At 45.0% G+C, this 26,736-nt stretch overlaps 1 protein-coding gene across 1 annotated transcript in view; it reads left to right on the plus strand.

Moving 5' to 3' along the window:
- Positions 1 to 26,736, plus strand: part of LOC123763349 (uncharacterized) — a gene marked incomplete in the record, with an annotated part of 345,009 nt that overhangs the window by 240,599 nt on the left and 77,674 nt on the right. Inside the window, 1 exon segment of the mRNA XM_069303180.1 lies at positions 1,222 to 1,363. Coding sequence (XP_069159281.1) covers positions 1,222 to 1,363 — 142 coding nt within the window.

The following is a 26,736-nucleotide window of genomic DNA, read 5'->3' on the forward strand; positions in this document are numbered from 1 at the left end:
AACTAGCCACACTAGGCAGACCCCCACCAGGCAAAAGAAAATAAAAACAGAAGAAAAAACCCGCAAAAGTACACCGTCTCCAGAGGCAACAGGAACCGGCCACCGCTTAAGTGGCAGGCCGCGCAACACCTTGACGCCCTAACCAGCACAATACCAGTCCCTACCCAGGGCCAAACAAGGGCCCCAAGCCCCAAGCCCCAGCTGGCCCCAAGGGCGAGGCAAATGCCGAGCAGCAAGAACCTCTACGGGAATGGTTCCCGAACGCCCCAGGGAAGATAACCCTGTCACACAGGGGCAGTACTCACAGCGCGCTTATGGAAGTAAGCCACTAAGCGCATGCAGCCCCAGCACTGATGAGGTACTCCTGGCCACCATGCAACACAACACACGGCAGTGAATGCCACACAAGGCAAACACCGCCTAAGAAACTGAGGCCAGAGAAGCGTCTATCTCGGTTGACATTAGCTTACGAACTGATGCTAGGCAGCCGGCGCGGTAGGTCCCGGGCTCCCCCCTCCCCCTCTCGGGGCGGGGAGGGCTGCGCGGGCGATCGGCGCGGCAGTAAAGGGTGATGTTTGTTTGTTTGCTTGTTTCCTTGTGATTGTAGAAAGTTTCTACCTCTCTGTTCGGTTTTTTGTTTTAGTTTTTACCATGTGGGATTTGTTTTGTTATGCCTACCTTTCTGGGTACAAACCCCGGTCGATGGCAGATAAGGAAAACCCCAACCACAAGGGTGTTTTCCAGGGCCATTGCTCCTGAAACCTCTCTAAATGGACCAGGTTCTGGCACTGGTCCCTGGTAGGTCTGAACTCCTTAGCTAATGTCCCGGTCTAATATAACATACATTAGCCCAATAAGCGCCAGGGAGCCATAGGAGCTCCCCACAGAAAAACAAATAAAACCGCACTGGAAATACATAAGACAAATAATTGAAAATATATTTGTGGCAACACCCGGTGCTTGAATGGCCCACGCGACCGTGTCTGGGCGATTCACGCACGGGCGACCTGGCCCTGATGACGTCACAGCACACCTTGTTCACGTCCCCACAGCCAAAGTATTTATTTTTACATCGACTTGTTCAGGGAAGGGAATTTATCATTTTACGAAAAAAAAAGAATTTTGGGGGAACACTTTATTTCATGCGCACCGGGGGAATTTCACAATAAACTCGGCGCAGCACAGTGGTTAAGAAATAATTTAATTTTTGTCTTTTCTCAGAGGGGATAAGCCTGTTAAAGAATCTACCAAGGATGTGATTCGTGGATTGCTGGTGTTGGATCCTCTCCAGCGTTTCACCTGCAAGCAAGTTCTGTCAAGACTTGGTGCCATCATATCAAGTCCGGTTACTAAGAATCCACAGGTAATATGGAAATATTTAGCAATTTGTAATTGTTTTAGGAGGCAATTATTATGGTACTGTACTTATTTATCCATATCATAAACAGATCATAAGTAATTTTTTTCTGGGGGGAGCCCCGTCGGCTCCCCGGAGCTTTACCAGGCTGATATGCTAATGTCAGACTTTGGCATCAGTCATGTGTATGGAGTTCTAGGGCCTACCAGGGACCACGGCCAGAGCCTGGCCCCCCTCAGAGAGGCAAGGGAAGCAATGGCCTATAGAAACCCCCGTGTTGTTGGAAGCATTCTATGTCTGCCATCGACCAGGTCAAGCATCCAGAAAGGTAAGCATTCCAAAACAAACCCCTATTCTGGTGAAAATTGCTACCTAAAGCCGAACAAGTGGATAGAACTCCTCAACAGAAAACAAGCAAACTAGTATGACGTCATACGTCACCGCGCCACTGTCTGCGCAGCTCCCCCTCCCCGGGAGGGGGAATGGGGAACCCCAGACCTCCCACGCCGGCAATCCACCTATCAGTTCTTCGGCTGATGCTATAGGCACCGGTTATATGCTCCGGCTCCAGTGGTTGTTTCAGCACTGTACCCAGAGTGTGGTGTCTGTTTTCCAGGTGGTGTGTGAGCCGGGAGTGAATCTCCAGTACTTGGACTGCATGCGCCTAGGGTTCCCTTCCCTAGGTGCCCTGTAAGTACTGCCCTTGGGGCTTGGGGCCACCTTCCACAAGTTCCTTGGGTCCTGCCCCTGCTAGGCCATTTACTGCTTGGTTTTCGGCCGCTCTTTGTCTGCTCGGGTGGTTTGTCTCCCTTGTTCGCTTTAGAGTAAGGGGCAGTTTTTGCACTGGTGGGGTGCAGGGTACTGTGCAGCTTGTCTTTACCAATCATGGTGGCCGGCTCTGTTCCACTTGGGTATGCTGTCTTCTTGCGGGGTTTTCTTTTTCTTTTTGTTTATCTGCCTGGTGGGGGGGGGGGTCTGCCTACGTTCTTGCCCCTTGTGTTCTGAGTATTTTCTGGTGGTACCCCCTGCTAGGTTCCCGTGAGTGTACACGTCCCATGGGTTCAGCTCTTAGAAAGTTGTTTGGTAGCTTTGGGTGCCGGTTAGCAGTACCCTGCCTGGGATTACCTGAGCGCGAGTCCTCTTATAGTAAACGCTCAGGACCCTGGGAAACCCCTGGGGGCGCACGGGTCCGATGGATGTGACCCCAGAGTCCCCCCTCGCTTCCAGCGAGTTTGAGGGTTGCTCTCACCCTTTGTCTCTGGGTGACTCTGGTTTGCCTCCGTCTGCTGCCTGTGGGATCGGTGACACCTTCGACCCGGAGTCCTGCGAGTTTGGTTGCTCGTTGTAGCTCGGTTACCTGGTTGTGCTGACTAAGCGGGTGCGGGCAGCAGGGGCGTTGCACTTGAGCCTTGGTGGTGGCAACGTTCTCGTGGTTTACTCCCCGGGAGCCCCGGGGCTGCCCCGTTTTGGTTCATTTTGGGACTTGGGGGTGTTGGTTGCTTCGGTTCCATCCACGCCCCCTTGTCTTTTCCCTGGATCACCCTTCCTGCCTGCATCCGGCTCCTTACCGTCTGTAGGTTCGGGGCGGGGTTTTGATGGTGTTGAGACTCGGGCAATTCCCCTTCCGGGGTAGTGACGGGGGCATTTGAGCCTGTTCCTCCAGCCGTGTAGTAAGAGTCTGCCAGTGGGCTCCCTTCCTTAGTGTTTTCACGGCTGCCCCGGTTTTCTTGTATGGCCGGGGCTTTGGGGGAACGGCTCGGCCCCGGGGCCTGTCGTGTAGGTTCCCGGGGCTGGGGAGGGGCTGACTTGGGGAGCCTTGGCCCCGTTGGGCCCCGTGGTTTTTTTTTTATCACCCTCTAGGCGGGGCTTGTGGTTACGCGGAGTGGGGTCTTTCCTCCCCACTCACCGTATGTGCTGTTGGGCGTCGGCCCCTCCCCGGGCTCGGTTCCTTGGCCTTTGAGTCGGTTGGTTCCGTCCTGTGGGTGGATGTTTCCTCCCACTCTTTTTTGGGACGGTGTTTTCGTCATGTTTCCCCGTTCTTGGGGTTCTATGTGACTTCTGGTCTCGGGTGCGCCTGCGCCTTTGTGTACCTTTGGGACTAGTGTTGGCTTCTGTGTTCTCAAGGGATATCTTGAGGTTATCTTGAGATGATTTCGTGGCTTTAGTGTCCCCGCAGCCTGGTCCTCGACCAGGCCTCCACCCCCAGGAAGCAGCCCGTGACAGCTGACTAACACCTAGGTACCTAATTTACTGCTAGGTAACAGGGGCATAGGGTGAAAGAAACTCTGCCCATTGTTTCTCGCCGGTGCCTGGGATCGAACCCAGGACCACAGGATCACAAGTCCCGCGTGCTTTCCGCTTGGCTAACCGGCTCCCTTCGGGAAGGGATCGGTAAAGTTTTTCGCTACTTCCCTCATTATTGGAACATCTGTCAGCTCCTCGTCCTTGTCGCCGTTTTGGGCTACTTGTAGCCCGATTGGGCTACTTGTGGCCCGATTGGGCTACTTGTGGGCCAGTTGGGCTACTTGTAGCCCTGGTGGGCTACTTGTAGCTTTGTTGGGCTGCTTGTAGCCCGGTTGGGTTCCTTTTTGGGCTCTGTCTTTGCTTCGTTGGCTGGTTTTATTGTTCCTGCTTCCTCTTTTGGCTACTTTTCTAGTGCAGTAGTCCTGGTTGGCGCCTTCCCGCAGAGAGGGTTGTGCGGTTCGGCCAGCGTGTCATGTGCATGCGTCATGGCGTTTGTTTTGGTCTGGGCGGTGTTTCAGTGCTGGTGTTTTGCGCCCTTTTTGCCAAAGTGTTTCGACTCTCGCTCTTCTCCTTGGCTGCGGTATGTGCCCCTTCGCTCCGGGGGTGTCCTGGTTCCCAGTTGTGGGGAGGACGCCGCGGTTTTCCCTGTGTCATGGGTGTGGGCCAGCTCCTTTGCCTCTACCCTGCTCTCCTGCGGGTCCGGCCGGGTCCGGCTCTGGCGTCTTCACCTGGCGGTGCTCCCAGGTTCTTCTGGGCGCGGTTGAGTTGTGTCACGTTCGTGCCACCGTTCGCCAGGCAAGTTTCTGCGGTCTGGCGTCTTTTGGCGGGGCGCTGGATGCGGTGTTGTTTATATACCTGTCTTTATATAGGTGTATTTTTGTACGACTGAGACCGTTCGCACACCAGTGACTCCCTTTTTCAACCCTTCCTGTTCCCCTCATGTGCATGTCCAACCCATGCTAGAGTCATTCAGGGGACCCACCTTTTTTCATGTTGTGAGGTGTGGGGGTTGTAGGGTTGGTTCTGTACTCACCTGGTATGGCTCCTGGCTGTGCTTGCAGGATTTGAGCTCTGGCTCTTGGGTCCCGCCCATCTGGTAGAACTTGCGGGATAGTACCAGTGGAGTGCAGTGGTGCTATAAGCACAATTGGGGAACACTGTATAACCATCAGAGGTCTGCGGTTGTTACACGACCTACTTGCAAGCATAAGCCTTATTGCTGGTACGTCCGTGGACTTCCGGGGCACACTAGCCTGTTTTCGAATAGAAGTTCCGGCCCATCCTGGTTGTGGGGGTATGTGGGCCTGCGGGCCGCTCCAAGCAGCTGCCTGGTGGGCCACCCTCTGGCCAGTCAAGCCTGGCTTCGGGCTGGGCTTAGGGTGTAAATGAGCTCCCAGTACCCCATCCAGCAGGTATCGAGCGGGGTTTCTCTGCCATCGGTCGCCTGGTGTGCAGGTTTCTGGGCTTGCTGGGTTTTGTCGTGTCTCCATTGGCCCTGTCTGGGGTCTGCCTGCTCCATTCTCTGCCTTTGCAGAAGCGAGTTGCTATTTACATGTTGCATGTTGTGGTGGTGCCTGTTGCTGCTACTGCACGTGTGCATTGGTACCGTGTTTCGCGATGGCGTGTCCTTGTTCCTGTGTTCGGTTGTGGTGTGACACTTTGCTGCTGTTTTTTGCCTAGGGTTTGCGTATGGGGGTTTGCTTGTTGTTTTTCGTGGTCTTCGGGTACCTGGTTTGGCCCTCTCATGTGCGTGGGGTTTTTCTGTCCCTGCCTGATTGTCCACCCCTGGTTGTTTTCCTGGGGTTTTTGTGCTTCTGCTCTTTCATCCTGCCTCCTCTGCAGCAGGGGTGTTCTGCGTGTGTTCCTGGGCTTCTTGGGCATTTTTCAGCCTGTGTCCTGTGGTGTGCTTCTTTGTCTCGGTCTATTGCAGTTGTTCGTACCCCTTGGTTCGGGTACTGTTCTGGCGGCAATCCTTCCACCTAGTTTGGTTTCCTGGCTTGCCCTGCCGGTTGGTTTTTTTGGGTCCTGCGATGTCTCGCGTCTGACCCGTCGTTTCTGAACTCCTAGCGGGCTTGCTTGCTTTGGGGAGTTTTTCTGTTCGGTAGACGTTCCATCTCCTTGTGCCGCCTGGGTTTCAGTGGTCGCGCCCGAGATCTTCCCGCGGCTCCGCCTTTTCCTGTGCTCGGAGGGGCCTTGTCGGGGCTGCTTATGTTCTGCCTCGCGGTCTCGCCTCAGGTTGGTGGTAGGGTGGCTTTGTGGTAGGTGTCCCACCTGTATGCTTCTCTTGGCGGCAGTATGGGGTATTTTGGCGGTCCTTCCTTTTCCTGTCTCTTTTTAGGTGGTTACTCTTGTTAGCTTGGTTTACTCTCGGCTTGGTTTTCTGGTGGGGGTTGGGGGCCGTCGTCTTGCCACATACTGTCACCTCTTTTCGTGCGGCGATGGCGGAGCCGCTTCGGCTTGCTTTCGGTCTTGGTGTTGCTTCTGCACCGTTAGTAAGCTGTCTCGTGCGTCGTTTCACCTCCAGCCTGTTCATGCGCCGCTTGCACCATCCTGGTCTCTGGTCAGCGTGCTCTGTCTTCTCCTCGGTTGGTAGTGCCCCTTCGGTTCCAGTGTGTTTTTTCGTCGGCTCTTTTTCCTTTTGGCATTTGCCTCTGGGGGTTGGGTTGCTGAGTTTTCTTGCTCCTTCGGTTTTAGCGTTTTGGTTGTTCGGTGGCAGCAGTCTCCATCTTTTCTGGCGCGGGGTGGGGCTGCTGCGTTCTGGAGGGGTCCAGGGTTTGTTAGTGCTTCGTTGGTCGGGCCGGGGGTGTGTCGTTTTTTGTGTTCAGTGGCGGCCCTCCGCTGTTTTTGCGTGCCACGGCGTCTGTGTCTGGAGCACGTTTTGCGTTAATCCGGTTCTGTTCTTCCCGGTTCGCGGGTGATGGTGTCCGGGGTTGTCAGCCGTGTTCTTGCGGCTAAGCTGCCTGTGTTCTTTCCTCATGCCCGTGGCGTTCGTGGCTTCGCTGCTCTCGCTGCCGTCTGAGCGATGTGTCCTTGCGGTCTTTCGGGCATGGATTTTTGGTGTTCGTATAGGGGCCTTGCTGCTCGTTGTTCTCGTGTTGTTCCCAGGACTTTCTCTGGGCTTTAGCGCCTTGGGTTGGCGTTTGCTGCAGGTTGTCTCGCTTCCGTGGGGGATGCGTGGTGTCCGCCTCCCAGTTTCGTCCCTTTGACCTTCCTCTGTGGGTAGTTAGCTCCGGGGAGCTGACGGGGCTCCCCCAGAAAACCAGCATTGAATGTAATGAAACGCCATTTTCTGGGTGAGACCCAGAGGCTCCCCGGCAACCCTCCCTCCCTCTCTCCGGTCAACGGTTTTTCGCGTGTTTTGACATCCAACCTCAAAACTGATAGGTGGATAGCCGGCGTGGGTGGTCTGGGGCTTCCCCTTTCCCCTCCCGGGAGGGGGGAGCTGCGCAGACAGCGGCGCGGTGACGTATGACTGTCATACTAGTTTGCTTGTTTTCTGTTGAGGAGTTCTATCCACTAGTTCAGGCTTTAGGTAGCAATTTTCACCAGAATTGGGGTTTGTTTTGGAATGCTTACCTTTCTGGATGCTTGACCCGGTTGATGGCAAACATAGAATGCTTCCAACCACACGGGGGTTTCTATAGGCCATTGCTCCCCTTGCCTCTCTGAGGGGGCCAGGCTCTGGCCGTGGTCCCTGGTAGGCCCTAGAACTCCATACACATGACTGATGCCAAAGTCTGACATTAGCATATCAGCCTGGTAAAGCTCCGGGGAGCCTCCGGGTCTCACCCAGAAAATGGCGTTTCATTACATTCAACGCTGGTTTTCTGGGGGCGGGGGGAGGGAAGCTCCTTGTGGCTCCCTGAAGCTATATCTTACTTATGTGGCTCCTAACTACTAGATTGTATCAGCCATGGAGTTCTCTTTGGCCTTCTGGTGAAAAGTGGCAGAACCTGGCGCGCCTCTGAGGCACAGAGTGCAGGTCACACTCCTACACCCCACCAGGAAAGCATCTGGAAAGTCAGTGAACCAAAACAGACTACAGCTGGGTTCAAAGAGACTGAAGCTGCAAAACCACCAAACCAATTCACCCAACAATGCAAACAAGCAATTGAATTTCTCAAAGCAACCTGCGCTTGTTTGTCTCACCTCTTGCACTACCCCCAATAGTTAAACTAGTTGGGGGGATGTCAGGGACTGTCCAAGTCCCTGTCACTGATAGAGAGTGAAAATCACTTCCACTGTAGGGTTCCAGATTGTCAGCAAGCCATGGCAGGTCCCAGTGCTTTTCAGCTAAGTGTCAGTCCTTCTTGGACTTTGACCTGTGGGGCCTTTTGTTGTATATTGTTTCGTTGTGGAGACCTGGTTTTTAGTGTGCTTGGAGTTGCATGTACTTGGGGCTATCTTTCCTCTGTGCTCCCTTGCACTAAGAGAATTCTTTTCTTTGGTGTATTTGGAAGTTCACTTTCCTAGAGGTCCGTCCCACTTTGGGGGCCCTTGCTTTGGGTGAGTCTAGGATTTTGTTGCCCCCTGTCTAGGCCCCCTAGTTGGGAGCAAACATTGGCTGGTTGGGGCATACTGATGGTTCATGTACTTGGACTAGTGGTGTGCTGAGGTCAGCCTTCACATCTGTAGCCCAGTTTGTGTCAGCTTATTTTAGGTTTGGCATAGCATCCCAAATGCCTGGATGTTTTGTTTGGTTTACTCTTCAGGCCCTGGAAATTCCCCCTTCCCCTCCCGCTCCCCCCCCCCCTCATGGGTTTGATGTATCCTATGGATATTCCTGCTGGACCTGTTCTTGCTTTGTATGAGTTTCAGGGTTGTTCATTGTCCATGCCACATGGCAATGCTCATTCCTACTGCTTCCATCGTGCTGCTTGCTGGATTAAAGACACCTATGACTCAGAGTCATGTGGGATTTCCTCTCCCGATGTGGCTTTTCACTCCGACCCTCCAGATGAATCTCGAGCATATAGGGTAGCTGTGTGTTCCTATGCCTCCAATTTATACGCACGCGCGTGCGCGAAGGTGAAGCTGGAGGAGGCAGAAGTCACACTGCAGCAAGCTCCTGGAAATATCGAATTACCTAAGTATTGGGAACAGGTTGAGGGCTACAGTGGTGTCCCAGGTTACATAAAGGTTCAGAGAAGAGTAAAAGCAAATAAAATACAATAAACAAGTAAAACTGAGTGAAAATAGTCGAGTGGAAAAGTTTGTTTTGGTCTAGAACAAAATCAAAGATGGCCGCCGCCACCACCCCCACTGAGAAGGTAGACACACCATCAGATGATGGTTTCAAAGGATTCTCAACACAAGATATAAGGAAAGGAGGTGTTCTTGGCAGGTTAGAGATAATTGAGGACATGCAAATGAAGTATGAAGAAAAAGTGCTTAAATTAGAAGAGGACAATGGAGCTCTTTGGAGTGAGCTTTGCACTCTAAAAGGGAGTATGCTGCAACAAGGTAAGATTATTACTGCATTAACAGACAAGGTAACAAATCAGGAGGAGCAAATCAAGGAACTTGTGAAAGAAAATGAGGCATGGAAAGTGAAGTGTGGTGACTTTGAAGAAATAAACAAGAAAATAGACTCATATGGTGAACAACTCCAAGCAAGCCTAAGGGCTAACATAGAGTTAGGTAAGGATCTCCAACTGGAAACTTCACTGACAACTCACATAGAGGAGGTGAATAAAGAACTAGAAAAGTATAAAGAAGAAATAAAAGCGACATATGCTCAAGTTGTAAAAGAGAAAGAGACTATCAAAGAAGTGTGTTCGGAAGTCAAAACCAGAAATGACCAACAAGAAGCAGAAATTAGGCAAGCAATTAGGAAAGAACTGGTTACCAACAGTAAACTGGTACAAAACACTGCAGATAGAACTAAGTCCATAATCATTTTTGGATGTTTAGAGAAGGAAATTTCATCTAGGGTGGACCGAGCGGCAGAAGAGATGAAAATCATAGAGAAAATAGTAGGTTTAGGAGAAGGCTCAAAGGAAAATGTCAGTGATTTTAGAAGAATAGGAAAATATGAGAAAGAAAAGAACCGCCCCTTAAGGGTGACCTTTAATGGAGTGAAAAACATGATGGAAGTGCTAAGAAATGCCAGGAAACTGCAGAGTGATGAGGTTGGCAAATCTTGGTCAATAAGACAAGACCTCTCCAAGGAAGACAGAGAAAAGCTGAAAATGAACTTAATTGAGGCAAAACGGCTAAATGGGGATAGAAATGAAGAAGACAGAAATTCTTTTTTTTACAAAGTGACATGGACTGGAAAGCTTGTGAAATGGTACATAAAAACAAAGCAACAAGATCAGTAGTGGAAGGGGGAGTAAAGAGCAAAGGAAAAGGGAACATGTTCCTGAAAATTGTATATACCAACATAGATGGAGTGAGGTCAAAAACTTTGGAGTTGCAAGATATAATCCAGCTTAGGGTCCCAGATATTGTTGCATTATCAGAAACGAAACTTGAAGGAAATATAATAAATGAAGTCATATTCCCAAGAGGCTACTCAGTTTGGAGACGTGACAGGAAAACTAGGAAGGGAGGAGGAGTGGCTGTACTGGTGAAAAAACACCTTAAGGTAAAAGAGTTAATATTTGAAAACCCTCGAGATATTGACATAATGGCATTGCAGGTCTGGAATCAGGATGATAACCTGATAATTGTAAATACCTACAGCCCACCAGCAAGCAACACGTGGACAAAGGAAGAACTGGATGACAAACGAGAGGGCCTCATAATGGTCATGAGAGATATTATTGTACAAGCAGATAAAGATAAATCACGACTGTTGATACTGGGGGACTTCAACTTTAGAGCAATAGACTGGGAGGCCTATGAAGCAAGAACGGAGGACTTTTGGACATGCAGATTTGTGAACCTCATTCTGGAGACATTCTTGTATCAACACATAAAGCAAGCCACAAGAATGAGGGAAGGAGATATACCGTCAGTACTGGATCTAGTATTCACCAGGAAAGAAGAAGAGATTTTTGACATCCAGTACCTTCCTCCCTTGGGAAAGAGTGATCACGTCCTGTTAGACATTAAATATGCTTTAAGATATCATCTAGAAGAAAATGGGGACATTGAAACAGTTGATAAACTCGATTTAAAGAGAGGCAACTATGGGGAACTTCAAAAATTTTTTAATGAGTGTAATTGGACAGAATTGTTGCTAGGCAGGGAAGTAAATGAAATGTATGCCAAATTTTTAAAACTATACGAGGAAGGCACACAAACATTCATACCAACTAATGATGATAAATGCATATAGTCCACCACCAAGCAGCACATGGTCAAAGGAGGAGCTAGATAGTAAACGTGAAGGTCTTATAACAATAATGAGAGAGATTATAGCGAGAGCGGATAACGATAGATCACGACTGTTGATAGTCGGTGACTTCAACTTGAAATCCATAGACTGGGAAGCATATGAAGCTAAAACAGAAGATTTTTGGACCTGTAAATTTGTAGACCTCATCCTGGAAACATTCTTGTATCAACATGTTAAACAAGCTACGAGGATGAGGGAAGGGGACGTTCCCTCCATGCTAGATTTGATATTTACCAGGAAGGAGGAAGAGATATTTGACATTCAGTACCTTCCTCCCTTGGGTAAAAGTGACCATGTCTTTTTGGGAATAAAGTATGCAATGCGTTATAAGCTGGAAGAAAATAAGGAGGTTGAAGCAGTTGAAAAACCAGACTTCAGGAGAGGACATTATGGTGACCTTAGAAATTTTTTTAGTGAGTATAATTGGACAGACTTGATGCTAGGCAAGGAAGTGAATGAGATGTATGGCAAGTTTTGTGAAATATATGATAAAGGCACAAAATAATTTATACCAAAACAGAGATGCAGAACTAGGAAACAGGATTGGTTCAATAGAAATTGCGAGAGGGCTAGAGACCGAAAGACACAAAAATGGAATCAATACAGGAAGAGGCCGAACCCCCAAACATACCAGCGATACAAAGATGCGAGAAACAACTACACGGCAGTGAGGAGAGAGGCAGAAAGAAATTTTGAAAAAGGGATTGCGGACAAATGTAAAACAGAACCAGGTCTATTCTATAAATTCATAAACAACAAATTGCAGGTAAAGGATAATATTCAGAGGTTGAAAATGGGAAATAGATTCACGGAAGATGAAAAGGAAATGTGTGAAACACTAAACGAAAAGTTCCAAAGTGTGTTTGTACAAAATGAAATCTTTAGGGAACCAGATACAATAAGAATTCCAGAGAACAACATAGAACACATAGAGGTGTCTAGAGACGAAGTGGAAAAAATGCTCAAGGAGCTCGGTAAGAACAAAGCAGCTGGCCCAGATGGCGTTTCACCATGGGTTCTGAGAGAATGTGCATCTGAGCTCAGCATTCCACTTCACCTGATCTTTCAGGCATCCCGGTGTACAGGAATCGTAGCAGACGGGTGGAAACAGGCTAACATAGTTCCAATCTACAAAAGTGGCAGCAGGGAAGACCCCCTCAATTATAGACCTGTATCATTGACAAGTGTAATAGTGAAAGTATTGGAAAAACTAATCAAAACTAAATGGGTAGAACACCTAGAGAGAAATGATATAATATCAGACAGACAGTATGGTTTTCGATCTGGAAGATCCTGTGTATCGAATTTACTCAGTTTCTATGATCGAGCCACAGAGATATTACAGGAAAGAGATGGTTGGGTTGACTGCATCTATCTGGACCTAAAAAAGGCTTTCGACAGAGTTCCACATAAGAGGTTGTTCTGGAAACTGGAAAATATTGGAGGGGTGACAGGTAAGCTTCTAACATGGATGATAAATTTTCTGACTGATAGAAAAATGAGGGCAGTAATCAGAGGCAATGTATCGGAATGGAGAAATGTCACAAGTGGAGTACCACAGGGTTCAGTTCTTGCACCAGTGATGTTTATTGTGTACATAAATGATCTACCAGTTGGTATACAGAATTATATGAACATGTTTGCTGATGATGCTAAGATAATAGGAAGGATAAGAAATTTAGATGACTTGTCATGCCCTTCAAGAAGACCTGGACAAAATAAGTATATGGAGCACCACTTGGCAAATGGAATTTAATGTTAATAAATGTCATGTTATGGAATGTGGAATAGGAGAACATAGACCCCACACAACCTATATATTATGTGAGAAATCTTTAAAGAATTCTGATAAAGAAAGAGATCTAGGAGTGGTTCTAGATAGAAAACTATCACCTGAGGACCACATAAAGAATATTGTGCAAGGAGCCTATGCTATGCTTTCTAACTTCAGAATTGCATTTAAATACATGGATGGCGATATACTAAAGAAGTTGTTCATGACTTTTGTTAGGCCAAAGCTAGAATATGCAGCTGTTGTGTGGTGCCCATATCTTAAGAAGCACATCAACAAACTGGAAAAGGTGCAAAGACATGCTACTAAGTGGCTCCCAGAACTGAAGGGCAAGAGCTACGAGGAGAGGTTAGAAGCATTAAATATGCCAAAACTAGAAGACAGAAGAAAAAGAGGTGATATGATCACTACATACAAAATAGTAACAGGAATTGATAAAATCGACAGGGAAGACTTCCTGAGACCTGGAACTTCAAGAACAAGAGGTCATAGATTTAAACTAGCTAAACACAGATGCCGAAGAAATATAAGAAAATTCACCTTCGCAAATAGAGTGGTAGACGGTTGGAACAAGTTAAGTGAGAAGGTGGTGGAGGCCAAGACCGTCAGTAGTTTCAAAGCGTTATATGACAAAGAGTGCTGGGAAGACGGGACACCACGAGCGTAGCTCTCATCCTGTAACTACACTTAGGTAATTACACTTAGGTAATTACCAAAACAGAGATGCAGGACCAGAAAACAGGATTGGTTCGACAGAAATTGTGAGAGGGCAAGAGACCAAAAGACACAAAAATGGAATCAGTATAGGAAGAGGCCAAACCCCCAAACATACCAGTGATACAAAGATGCGAGAAACAATTATACAGCAGTAAGGAGAGAGGCAGAAAGAAATTTTGAAAAAGGGATAGCAGATAAATGTAAAACAGAACCGGGCCTATTCTACAAATTCATAAACAACAAATTGCAGGTAAAGGATAATATCCAGAGGTTGAAAATGGGAAACAGATTCATGGAAAATGAAAGGGAAATGTGTGAAACATTAAATGAAAAGTTCCAAAGTGTGTTTGTACAAAATGAAATCTTCAGAGAACCAGACACAATAAGAATTCCAGAGAACAACATAGAGCGGATAGAGGTGTCTAGAGATGAAGTGGAAAATATGCTAAAGGAGCTCGGGAGGAACAAAGCAGCTGGCCCAGATGGCGTTTCACCATGGGTTCTGAGAGAATGTGCATCTGAGCTCAGCATTCCACTTCACCTGATCTTTCAGGCATCCCTGTGTACAGGAATCGTAGCAGACGTGTGGAAACAGGCTAACATAGTTCCAATCTACAAAAGTGGCAGCAGGGAAGACCCCCTCAATTATAGACCTGTATCATTGACAAGTGTAATAGTGAAAGTATTGGAAAAGCTAATCAAAACTAAATGGGTAGAACACCTGGAGAGAAATGATATAATATCAGACAGACAGTATGGTTTTCGATCAGGAAGATCCTGTGTATCGAATTTACTCAGTTTCTATGATCGGGCCACAGAGATATTACAGGAAAGAGATGGCTGGGTTGACTGCATCTATCTGGACCTAAAAAAGGCTTTCGACAGAGTTCCACATAAGAGGTTGTTCTGGAAACTGGAAAATATTGGAGGGGTGACAGGTAAGCTTCTATCATGGATGAAAAATTTTCTGACTGATAGAAAAATGAGGGCAGTAATCAGAGGCAATGTATCGGAATGGAGAAATGTCACAAGTGGAGTACCACAGGGTTCAGTTCTTGCACCAGTGATGTTTATTGTGTACATAAATGATCTACCAGTTGGTATACAGAATTATATGAACATGTTTGCTGATGATGCTAAGATAATAGGAAGGATAAGAAATTTAGATGATTGTCATGCCCTTCAAGAAGACCTGGACAAAATAAGTATATGGAGCACCACTTGGCAAATGGAATTTAATGTTAATAAATGTCATGTTATGGAATGTAGAATAGGAGAACATAGACCCCACACAACCTATATATTATGTGAGAAATCTTTAAAGAATTCTGATAAAGAAAGAGATCTAGGAGTGGTTCTAGATAGAAAACTATCACCTGAGGACCACATTAAGAATATTGTGCAAGGAGCCTATGCAATGCTTTCTAACTTCAGAATTGCATTTAAATACATGGATGGCGATATACTAAAGAAATTGTTCATGACTTTTGTTAGGCCAAAGCTAGAATATGCAGCTGTTGTGTGGTGCCCATATCTTAACCCTTAACATGCTCGGGGTCTAATATCCTGCTATCCACACAGGCGCATGTCATTTTGAAAAAAAAAAAAATTTTTTTTTATGCTAATCTGTTAAGTTCTGTTCACTGATCACGGGAAAAATAAAAAAAAAATTCTATTGTACTTACTTTTGTTGCAATAGAGCCGAGAAGCTCGGTGATGACGTCACAATCTGCATGTTCGCTCATGCAGTACACGCCCGGGAGATGTTGCGCGCGGTCCTCAAACAGCCAGAGTTGCCACAAATATATTTTCGCGCTATTTATTTACAATGTCTAAGCGCATTTTATCTAATTTTTTTTCACTAATTGTGTTTCAAATACTGTTTGAACATATTTTGTATCAATAATTGTTGCATATTTGAGTATACACAGGCGCACACAAATGTTTTCAATTACGGCAATATAATATGTCATTACAGTCTATTATATTGTATGTTCTGCTTATATTTGTATATATTTACACACATGCACACGCTATCTGCTTATATGTTTACATATTTACACACTCGCACACGCTATACACACTTTGAAGCACACTTAGAAGATTTCTAGACTGTGGTAGTCATTGAAGCAGTCGACAGCACATAATGGGATACCACACGTTTCACACCATGTTTGCACAAGCTTCCGTTTCTTGTCTCTACGTGTCGTTGTTTTACACACCAAGCAATCACGTTGGGCTATTGCACGCTTCACACCAGGTGGCAAATACTTAAGTTTGTGTGCTAGGAAGCCTTCAGTGTGAGCGAGGCGTGGAGTACCAGCATGCTGCAACAGTGGGTTTATGATGGGCCGCTGAATACCTGGGACATCTTTTGCAAACTTTCCTAATAACTGTTTTGCAGCATCAAATACAAAGTCACGGAAAGTGGGCTTACGTCCAGTTCTCACAAGGTACATGTTGAAACAGTTCAGCATGCTCATGTCCACAAGATGGAAGAACACTTTTTTCGTCCACCTACATGTCTTCCGCACACACTCTGCAGTGCCAATCATCATGTCTGATTTATCAATCAACCGCATGTTGATATTATAGTCTAAAACACAGTCTGGCTTATATAGTGGTGGGTTTGTTTTATGGCTCACTTTCCCACTGTTCCATCATGAATTGTTGTCAACAAGTTCACCTCTCTTTTGTCTTTCCACCGAACTGACAGAATGTTATCACTTTTCCTTCTCTGACACTCACCAACTGCAATGTCGTTGTCAAACACAGGCATTTCCCTTCGTTGTGGCTTTACTGTACCAACCAATCCGGTTCTATTTTCTAGCAAGAACCGAGCTAGCAAGGGACTTGTATAGTAATTATCTGTGTATAAAATGTGTCCCTTGTTCATCCACGGAGCCATGATGGTCTTCACTACACTCCCCGAGAATCCATGTTCGTCGTTACCGGGAATGTCTACATCACTAGCCGAGTACAGAATCATGTGTAACACGTATCCTGTCTCACAATCACAAAGAACAAAAAATTTCAGGCCAAATCGGTTTCGTTTTGAGGGAATGTACTGTTTGAATGGAACACGTCCCTTGAAAAGTATGAGAGATTCATCAACCACCAGCTTCTGTGCTGGTACGTAAAAATCTCTGAATTTTCCAATAACATCGTTCATGTAGTGCCTCACTCGCCACAGTCTATCATCAGGTGTTCGGTCCTGAACACTTCCAAAATGTAGACACCTGAGGAGTATCTGAAACCTGTCTCGTGACATATATTTCCCGAATAAAGGTGTTGGTATTGTCTTGTCCTTGCTCCAATAGTCATTTATTGCATGTTTGTGACAGTGCTTCATCAACAAACAGAGTGCCAAAAACACATACATTTCCGCCACTGTGGTATTTTTCCAACGCTGCAGTCGTGAAAATTCTGTGATTTCCCTCTCAATCAGGTAAGCAGCATGCAGGTTCGTTTGGTGTACAATGTATTCCATGAGTGGTTCATCATAGAATGCTGTAAAATATTCCATCTCAGCCATGTCCTCACCTTGATTAGGGAAAAGGTTTGTAATCCCTACATCTTTATCGTCAAAGTGAGGAATATTAGGAATAAAATCGTCACCATCACTCCACTCAAGTACACCAGGCGTCCTGCGAGATGCAGAGGAAAGACGGCGAGGAAGCGATGCATACTGGCGACCAGGAGCTGAATACCGTCTGCGAGAAGCACGGCGGCTACGTGCACGTGAGGTGGGTGCACGTGAACACGAGGGTCTTGGTCCCTCATGTGGTGCCATGCGGTGGCGCTTGGCCGGGCGAGATGCTGCTGACGCGACAATTTCTCGCCCAGTTACACCACTGGTACCAGCCACAGGCTCAATAAAACTTTGATCTGAGTCACTAAACCCAGAAAAGGAGTCACCTCCCTCTGACTCGTCACCCTCAAACAGAAAATATCCACAGGAACTGTGAGGTCGTGCTAGAATTGGGGTAGAAAATGGGCGAGGAGGCATGGGAGAGCGTATAGGCCTCGCCATGGCATGGCGGTCATTCTCACTTTCACTGCTGCTGCTGCTATCACCCGACAACTGTGTATAATCCTCATCGTTGTCTGAATCGTCAAACACACTTTCTTCACCTTCAGAGAATAATTCGTGGGCTATTTGCTCTGGGGTGAGGGACTGAGTGGTGCGTGCCCGTGAGGCGTTTGACCGTGCGCTCGCCATGGTGACTCTCGCTAAACTGAGGCCTCCCATGCCATCGAATCGTGAGCTGGATTTTTTTTCAAAATGGCCGCTGTTTACTAGAGCCCCTGGGCAGCGTATGGGACCCCCAGCTACACCGCGGGCCATTCAAATCGTGCGCGGTACCCATACACTTCATATGAAGTGAAGCGCAGTTGACTGGTAAAACGATTTACACTTCATATGAAGTGATGCGCACTTTAAGGGTTAAGAAGCACATCAACAAACTGGAAAAGGTGCAAAGACATGCTACTAAGTGGCTCCCAGAATTGAAGGGCAAGAGCTACGAGGAGAGGTTAGAAGCATTAAATATGCCAAAACTAGAAGACAGAAGAAAAAGAGGTGATATGATCACTACGTACAAAATAGTAACAGGAATTGATAAAATCGACAGGGAAGACTTCCTGAGACCTGGAACTTCAAGAACAAGAGGCCATAGATTTAAACTAGCTAAACACAGATGCCGAAGAAATATAAGAAAATTCACCTTCGCAAATAGAGTGGTAGACGGTTGGAACAAGTTAAGTGAGAAGGTGGTGGAGGCCAAGACCGTCAGTAGTTTCAAAGCGTTATATGACAAAGAGTGCTGGGAAGACGGGACACCACGAGCGTAGCTCTCATCCTGTAACTACACTTGGGTAATTACTTGGGTAATTACATGCGCGAATTTAATGTGAATAAATGCCATGTTATGGAATGTGGAATTGGAAAAAATAGACCCCACACAACCTATATATTATGTGAGAAATCTTTAAAGGATTCTGACAAAGAAAGAGATCTAGGGGTGGTTCTATTTAGAAAACTGTCACCTGAGGACCATATTAAAAACATTGTGCGAGGAGCCTATGCTTCACTTTTTAACTTCAGAATTGCTTTTAAATACATGAATGGAGAAATATTGAACAAATTGTTCACAACTTTTGTTAGACCAAAACTGGAATATGCAGCAGTTGTATGGAGCCCATATCTTAAGAAGCACATCAACTAACTGGAAAAGGTGCAAAGACATGCCACTAAGTGGCTCTCAGAACTGAAGGACAAGAGCTATGAGGAGAGGTAAGAGGCATTAATCCTTTAGTTGCGCAAGACATCATATGATGCATTGAGTGACTTGCAGTAACTTGCGCTCTGTATCATATGATGTTTTGGAGTACTACGCAAGATTTAAACAGCCCGCGGATACACGGGGTTCACCACACCTTCATCAGGGGTGATGATCAGGGGTAAACAGACGCCATTTTTTTTTTAAATCGGGGAGCAAATTCCCGGGTGTGAGGGGCCTCAGTATTGAGTGAGCCACAAAGCCTGATGCACGCAGCATGAGCTCACAGCACTGCTGTTCAGCTTGTGACCACAGCATCGCCTAAGAATGCCATAATATACATTTGCATGCTATTATTTAGCGATGATATTATTACAGAAGACCCTGACTGTGATAAAAATTACCAGGATTCTGATAATATCAGGATTGTTGTGATAATTAGTGCTGTAGTGGGAAGAGTAATCTTGGTGGGGAGGGAGGTAGCATTGTCTGCTGACTGTGTGTGACCACCTTTTACTGTCTGGACTCACTATACCAGCTTAGTTGTTCGCTATGGTAAACAAAACATGCAGATACTTATATATAGCGTCTGTATATAAAAGCAAAAACAGTATGGTGGGAGGAGAATGTTGGTGAGTCAAGTGAGGTGAGGGAGGGAGGGAGGGAGGGAGGGAGTGGCAGCCAGTGGCGGGCTGCCACTGCCACTCAACATACCAACTTAGTGGTTCATTATGGTGAACACAAATGTAGATACTTATATATAATGTGTATATATACAGTGTAATAACAGCAAAAGGAGTGTGGGGGAGAAGCCTAAGTGTAGTTAGAGTAAATTACCTAAGTGTAGTTACAGGATGAGAGCTACGCTCGTGGTGTCCCATCTTCCCAGCACTCTTTGTCATATAACGCTTTGAAACTACTGACGGTCTTGGCCTCCACCACCTTCTCACTTAACTTGTTCCAACCGTCTACCACTCTATTTGCGAAGGTGAATTTTCTTATATTTCTTCGGCATCTGTGTTTAGCTAGTTTAAATCTATGACCTCTTGTTCTTGAAGTGCCAGGTCTCAGGAAATCTTCCCTGTCGATTTTATCAATTCCTGTTACTATTTTGTATGTAGTGATCATATCACCTCTGTTTCTTCTGTCTTCTAGTTTTGGCATGTTTAACCCTTAAACTGCGCATGGCGTATATATACGCCCTGAGTAACATGTCCCATGGTGCGCATGGCGTATATATACGCCATAGGGTGCCAGGCCTGATTCAAATGGCCCGCGGCTACACGGGGTTCACAGTAGCTTCCTCAGGGCTCTTGTAAACAGATGCCATTTTAAAAAAAAATCGTGGGCAATATTCTCAGGTGTGAGAGGCACAGTACTGTTGGAGCAACCAAGGCCGGCGCACGCAGCATGAGCGAACAGCATTGATGTTCAGCTTGTGACCACAGCATCGCCGAAAAATGTCAAAATAAATATATAATTGTTATTATTTAGTGATGACAATATTACAGATGACCAATGACTGTGATATAAATAACCAGGGTTGTGATAATAGCAGGATTGTTGTAATAATTAGCGCTGTGGGAGGAGTGATGCTGAGAGACGGAGGGAGACAGCATCGTTTACTGACTGTGTGGCCACCTGTTATTGTTTGCATTCACCATACCAGGTCAGTGGTTCTCTATGGTGAACACAAATGTAGATACTTATATATAATGTGTGTATTAGTGTAATAACAGCAAAAGGATTATGCTGGGAGGCGCCATATGGGTGACGGAGGTGACGTCGTCTGCATGATTTGTCTAGCTGTTTAGAGGGTGGCCACTATGCTCTTTGGGCGCACTACAAGCTTAGGTGTACAGTTACGGTGCATAAAACATGTAGATATTTATATATAATATGTGTATATAGTGTAATAACACCACAAATGGTATTGTTGGGGGAGAAAGTTTAGTGCGTGTGACCTTGAATGAGTGAGGGAGCCGCCAGCCGCCATCTGTGTATAGCGACGACTCTTAGTGCCTGAACTAACTATATCAGCTTAGCTGTACAGTTGTGGTGAACAAAATATACACATACTTATATATAACGTCTGTATATAGTGTAATAACACCACAAATGGTATTGTTGGGGAGAAAGTTTAGTGCGTGTGTTGAGGGAGTGGCAGCGAGTGGCTGGCTGGTGTGTGGCGGTAACTCCTCGTTGCTTTTCGACTCTCAATACCAACTTAGTGGTTCGTTATGGTGACCAAAACATGCCAATACTTATATATAACCTGTGTATAGAATGTAATAGCAGCAAAACTATTTGTTTATAGTTTTATAAAAATAATAATTGAATCATTAATATGCACATCATACTTTTGAGTATAGCGATTATTAACCACTTTTATTATATAAATATATTACAATACACACTATTGAATAATATTACTGCAAAAAAACTAAGAAAAAATCAATCGGAGACATTGAAACAATTAGGTAATAATATCTTTGTGGCAACTCCCATCTGTCATCGCGGGTGACGCTGACCGGGTCTGACGACCGCTCTGTCAACGCCCACTTTTTGCCAGACTTCCTCGGTCAATTGCGCCCAAAATATGTCACCTACGATTTTTTTTTTATTTTTTCCGTGCTCAGGGGACACAAATTAACATGTTTAGAAGACGAAAAAAAAATTTTGAATTTTTTTTTTTCTTGCGCACAGGGGTGTAAATGTCCCAAGGACCCCTGAGCAGTGTAAGGGTTAATGCTTCCAACCTCTCCTCGTAGCTCTTGCCCTTCAGTTCTGGGAGCCACTTCGTAGCATGTCTTTGCACCTTTTCCAGTTTGTTGATGTGCTTCTTAAGATATGGGCACCACACAACAACTGCATATTCTAGCTTTGGCCTAACAAAAGTCATGAACAATTTCTTTAGTATATCGCCATCCATGTATTTAAATGCAATTCTGAAGTTAGAAAGCATCGCATAGGCTCCTTGCACAATATTCTTTATGTGGTCCTCAGGTGATAGTTTTCTATCAAGAACCACCCCTAGATCTCTTTCTTTATCAGAATTCTTTAAAGATTTCTCACATAATATATAGGTTGTATGGGGTCTATGTTCTCCTGTTCCACATTCCATCACATGACATTTATTAACATTAAATTCCATTTGCCAGGTGGTGCTCCATATACTTATTTTGTCCAGGTCTTCTTGAAGGGCATGACAATCATCTAAATTTCTTATCCTTCCTATTATCTTAGCATCATCAGCAAACATGTTCATATAATTCTGTATACCAACTGGTAGATCATTTATGTACACAATAAACATCACTGGTGCAAGAACTGAACCCTGTGGTACTCCACTTGTGACATTTCTCCATTCCGATACATTGCCTCTGATTACTGCCCTCATTTTTCTATCAGTCAGAAAATTTTTCATCCATGATAGAAGCTTACCTGTCACCCCCTCCAATATTTTCCAGTTTCCAGAACAACCTCTTATGTGGAACTCTGTCGAAAGCCTTTTTTAGGTCCAGATAGATGCAGTCAACCCAACCATCTCTTTCCTTTAATATCTCTGTGGCTCGATCATAGAAACTGAGTAAATTCGATACACAGGATCTTCCAGATCGAAAACCATACTGTCTGTCTGATATTATATCATTTCTCTCCAGGTGTTCTACCCATTTAGTTTTGATTAGCTTTTCCAATACTTTCACTATTACACTTGTCAATGATACAGGTCTATAATTGAGGGGGTCTTCCCTGCTGCCACTTTTGTAGATTGGAACTATGTTAGCCTGTTTCCACACGTCTGCTACGATTCCTGTACACAGGGATGCCTGAAAGATCAGGTGAAGTGGAATGCTGAGCTCAGATGCATATTCTCTCAGAACCCATGGTGAAACGCCATCTGGGCCAGCTGCTTTGTTCTTCCCGAGCTCCTTTAGCATATTTTCCACTTCATCTCTAGACACCTCTATCCGCTCTATGTTGTTCTCTGGAATTTTTATTGTGTCTGGTTCTCTGAAGATTTCATTTTGTACAAACACACTTTGGAACTTTTCATTTAATGTTTCACACATTTCCTTTTCATTTTCCGTGAATCTGTTTCCCATTTTCAACCTCTGGATATTATCCTTTACCTGCAATTTGTTGTTTATGAATTTGTAGAATAGGCCCGGTTCTGTTTTACATTTATCTGCTATCCCTTTTTCAAAATTTCTTTCTGCCTCTCTCCTTGCTGCTGTATAGTTGTTTCTCGCATCTTTGTATCGCTGGTATGTTTGGGGGTTTGGCCTCTTCCTATACTGATTCCATTTTTGTGTCTTTTGGTCTCTTGCCCTCTCACAATTTCTGTCGAACCAATCCTGTTTTCTGGCCCTGCATCTCTGTTTTGGTATGAATGTTTGTGTGCCTTCCTCGTATAGTTTTAAAATTTGGCATACATTTCATTTACTTCCCTGCCTAGCAACAATTCTGTCCAATTACACTCATTAAAAAAATTTTGAAGTTCCCCATAGTTGCCTCTCCTTAAATCGAGTTTATCAACTGTTTCAATGTCCCCATTTTCTTCTAGATGATATCTTAAAGCATATTTAATGTCTAACAGGACGTGATCACTCTTTCCCAAGGGAGGAAGGTACTGGATGTCAAAAATCTCTTCTTCTTTCCTGGTGAATACTAGATCCAGTACTGACGGTACATCTCCTTCCCTCATTCTTGTGGCTTGCTTTATGTGTTGATAAAAGAATGTCTCCAGAATGAGGTTCACAAATCTGCATGTCCAAAAGTCCTCCGTTCTTGCTTCATAGGCCTCCCAGTCTATTGCTCTAAAGTTGAAGTCCCCCAGTATCAACAGTCGTGATTTATCTTTATCTGCTTGTACAATAATATCTCTCATGACCATTATGAGGCCCTCTCGTTTGTCATCCAGTTCTTCCTTTGTCCATGTGTTGCTTGCTGGTGGGCTGTAGGTATTTACAATTATCAGCTTATCATCCTGATTCCAGACCTGCAATGCCATTATGTCAATATCTCGAGGGTTTTCAAATATTAACTCTTTTTACCTTCAGGTGTTTTTTCACCAGTACAGCCACTCCTCCTCCCTTCCTAGTTTTCCTGTCACGTCTCCAAACTGAGTAGCCTCTTGGGAATATGACTTCATTTATTATATTTCCTTCAAGTTTCGTCTCTGATAATGCAACAATATCTGGGACCCTAAGCTGGATTATATCTTGCAACTCCAAAGTTTTTGACCTCACTCCATCTATGTTGGTATATACAATTTTCAGGAACATGTTCCCTTTTCCTTTGCTCTTTACTCCCCCTTCCACTACTGTGTGTGTGTGTGTGTGTGTGTAATTACCTAAGTGTAATTACCTAAGTGTAGTTACAGGATGAGAGCTACGCTCGTGGTGTCCCGTCTTCCCAGCACTCTTTGTCATATAACGCTTTGAAACTACTGACGGTCTTGGCCTCCACCACCTTCTAAAGGAAGAATTGTACACTTGTTTGGGCACGAGCTGTCGACCGTCCGGCCACCGGCGGCAGACCCCACTCTGAGGCCGTGACTCTTCCTACTCTGAGGCCGTGACTCTTCCTATGTGTATGTGTATGTGTGTAATTACCTAAGTGTAGTTACAGGATGAGAGCTACGCTCGTGGTGTCCCGTCTTCCCAGCACTCTTTGTCATATAACGCTTTGAAACTACTGACGGTCTTGGCCTCCACCACCTTCTCACTTAACTTGTTCCAACCGTCTACCACTCTATTTGCGAAGGTGAATTTTCTTATATTTCTTCGGCATCTGTGTTTAGCTAGTTTAAATCTATGACCTCTTGTTCTTGAAATTCCAGGTCTCAGGAAGTCTTCCCTGTCGATTTTATCAATTCCTGTTACTATTTTGTATGTAGTGATCATATCACCTCTTTTTCTTCTGTCTTCTAGTTTTGGCATATTTAATGCTTCTAACCTCTCCTCGTAGCTCTTGCCCTTCAGTTCTGGGAGCCACTTAGTAGCATGTCTTTGCACCTTTTCCAGTTTGTTGATGTGCTTCTTAAGATATGGGCACCACACAACAGCTGCATATTCTAGCTTTGGCCTAACAAAAGTCATGAACAATTTCTTTAGAATATCGCCATCCATGTATTTAAATGCAATTCTGAAGTTAGAAAGCATAGCATAGGCTCCTTGCACAATATTCTTTATGTGGTCCTCAGGTGATAGTTTTCTATCTAGAACCACTCCTAGATCTCTTTCTTTATCAGAATTCTTTAAAGATTTCTCACATAATATATAGGTTGTGTGGGGTCTATGTTCTCCTATTCCACATTCCATAACATGACATTTATTAACATTAAATTCCATTTGCCAAGTGGTGCTCCATATACTTATTTTGTCCAGGTCTTCTTGAAGGGCATGACAGTCATCTAAATTCCTTATCCTTCCTATTATCTTAGCATCATCAGCAAACATGTTCATATAATTCTGTATACCAACTGGTAGATCATTTATGTACACAATAAACATCACTGGTGCAAGAACTGAACCCTGTGGTACTCCACTTGTGACATTTCTCCATTCCGATACATTGCCTCTGATTACTGCCCTCATTTTTCTATCAGTCAGAAAATTTTTCATCCATGATAGAAGCTTACCTGTCACCCCTCCAATATTTTCCAGTTTCCAGAACAACCTCTTATGTGGAACTCTGTCGAAAGCCTTTTTTAGGTCCAGATAGATGCAGTCAACCCAACCATCTCTTTCCTGTAATATCTCTGTGGCTCGATCATAGAAACTGAGTAAATTCAATACACAGGATCTTCCAGATCGAAAACCATACTGTCTGTCTGATATTATATCATTTCTCTCTAGGTGTTCTACCCATTTAGTTTTGATTAGTTTTTCCAATACTTTCACTATTACACTTGTCAATGATACAGGTCTATAATTGAGGGGGTCTTCCCTGCTGCCACTTTTGTAGATTGGAACTATGTTAGCCTGTTTCCACCCGTCTGCTACGATTCCTGTACACAGGGATGCCTGAAAGATCAGGTGTGAAGTAGAATGCTGAGCTCAGATGCACATTCTCTCAGAACCCATGGTGAAACGCCATCTGGGCCAGCTGCTTTGTTCTTACCGAGCTCCTTGAGCATTTTTTCCACTTCGTCTCTAGACACCTCTATGTGTTCTATGTTGTTCTCTGGAATTCTTATTGTATCTGGTTCCCTAAAGATTTCATTTTGTACAAACACACTTTGGAACTTTTCGTTTAGTGTTTCACACATTTCCTTTTCATCTTCCGTGAATCTATTTCCCATTTTCAACCTCTGAATATTATCCTTTACCTGCAATTTGTTGTTTATGAATTTATAGAATAGACCTGGTTCTGTTTTACATTTGTCCGCAATCCCTTTTTCAAAATTTCTTTCTGCCTCTCTCCTCACTGCTGTGTAGTTGTTTCTCGCATCTTTGTATCGCTGGTATGTTTGGGGGTTCGGCCTCTTCCTGTATTGATTCCATTTTTGTGTCTTTCGGTCTCTAGCCCTCTCGCAATTTCTATTGAACCAATCCTGTTTCCTAGTTCTGCATCTCTGTTTTGGTATAAATTATTTTGTGCCTTTATCATATATTTCACAAAACTTGCCATACATCTCATTCACTTCCTTGCCTAGCATCAAGTCTGTCCAATTATACTCACTAAAAAAATTTCTAAGGTCACCATAATGTCCTCTCCTGAAGTCTGGTTTTTCAACTGCTTCAACCTCCTTATTTTCTTCCAGCTTATAACGCATTGCATACTTTATTCCCAAAAAGACATGGTCACTTTTACCCAAGGGAGGAAGGTACTGAATGTCAAATATCTCTTCCTCTTTCCTGGTAAATATCAAATCTAGCATGGAGGGAACGTCCCCTTCCCTCATCCTCGTAGCTTGTTTAACATGTTGATACAAGAATGTTTCCAGGATGAGGTCTACAAATTTACAGGTCCAAAAATCTTCTGTTTTAGC

Source organism: Procambarus clarkii, chromosome 49 (genome assembly GCF_040958095.1).
Source record: "Procambarus clarkii isolate CNS0578487 chromosome 49, FALCON_Pclarkii_2.0, whole genome shotgun sequence".
Classification (NCBI taxonomy): Eukaryota; Metazoa; Arthropoda; class Malacostraca; order Decapoda; family Cambaridae; genus Procambarus; species Procambarus clarkii.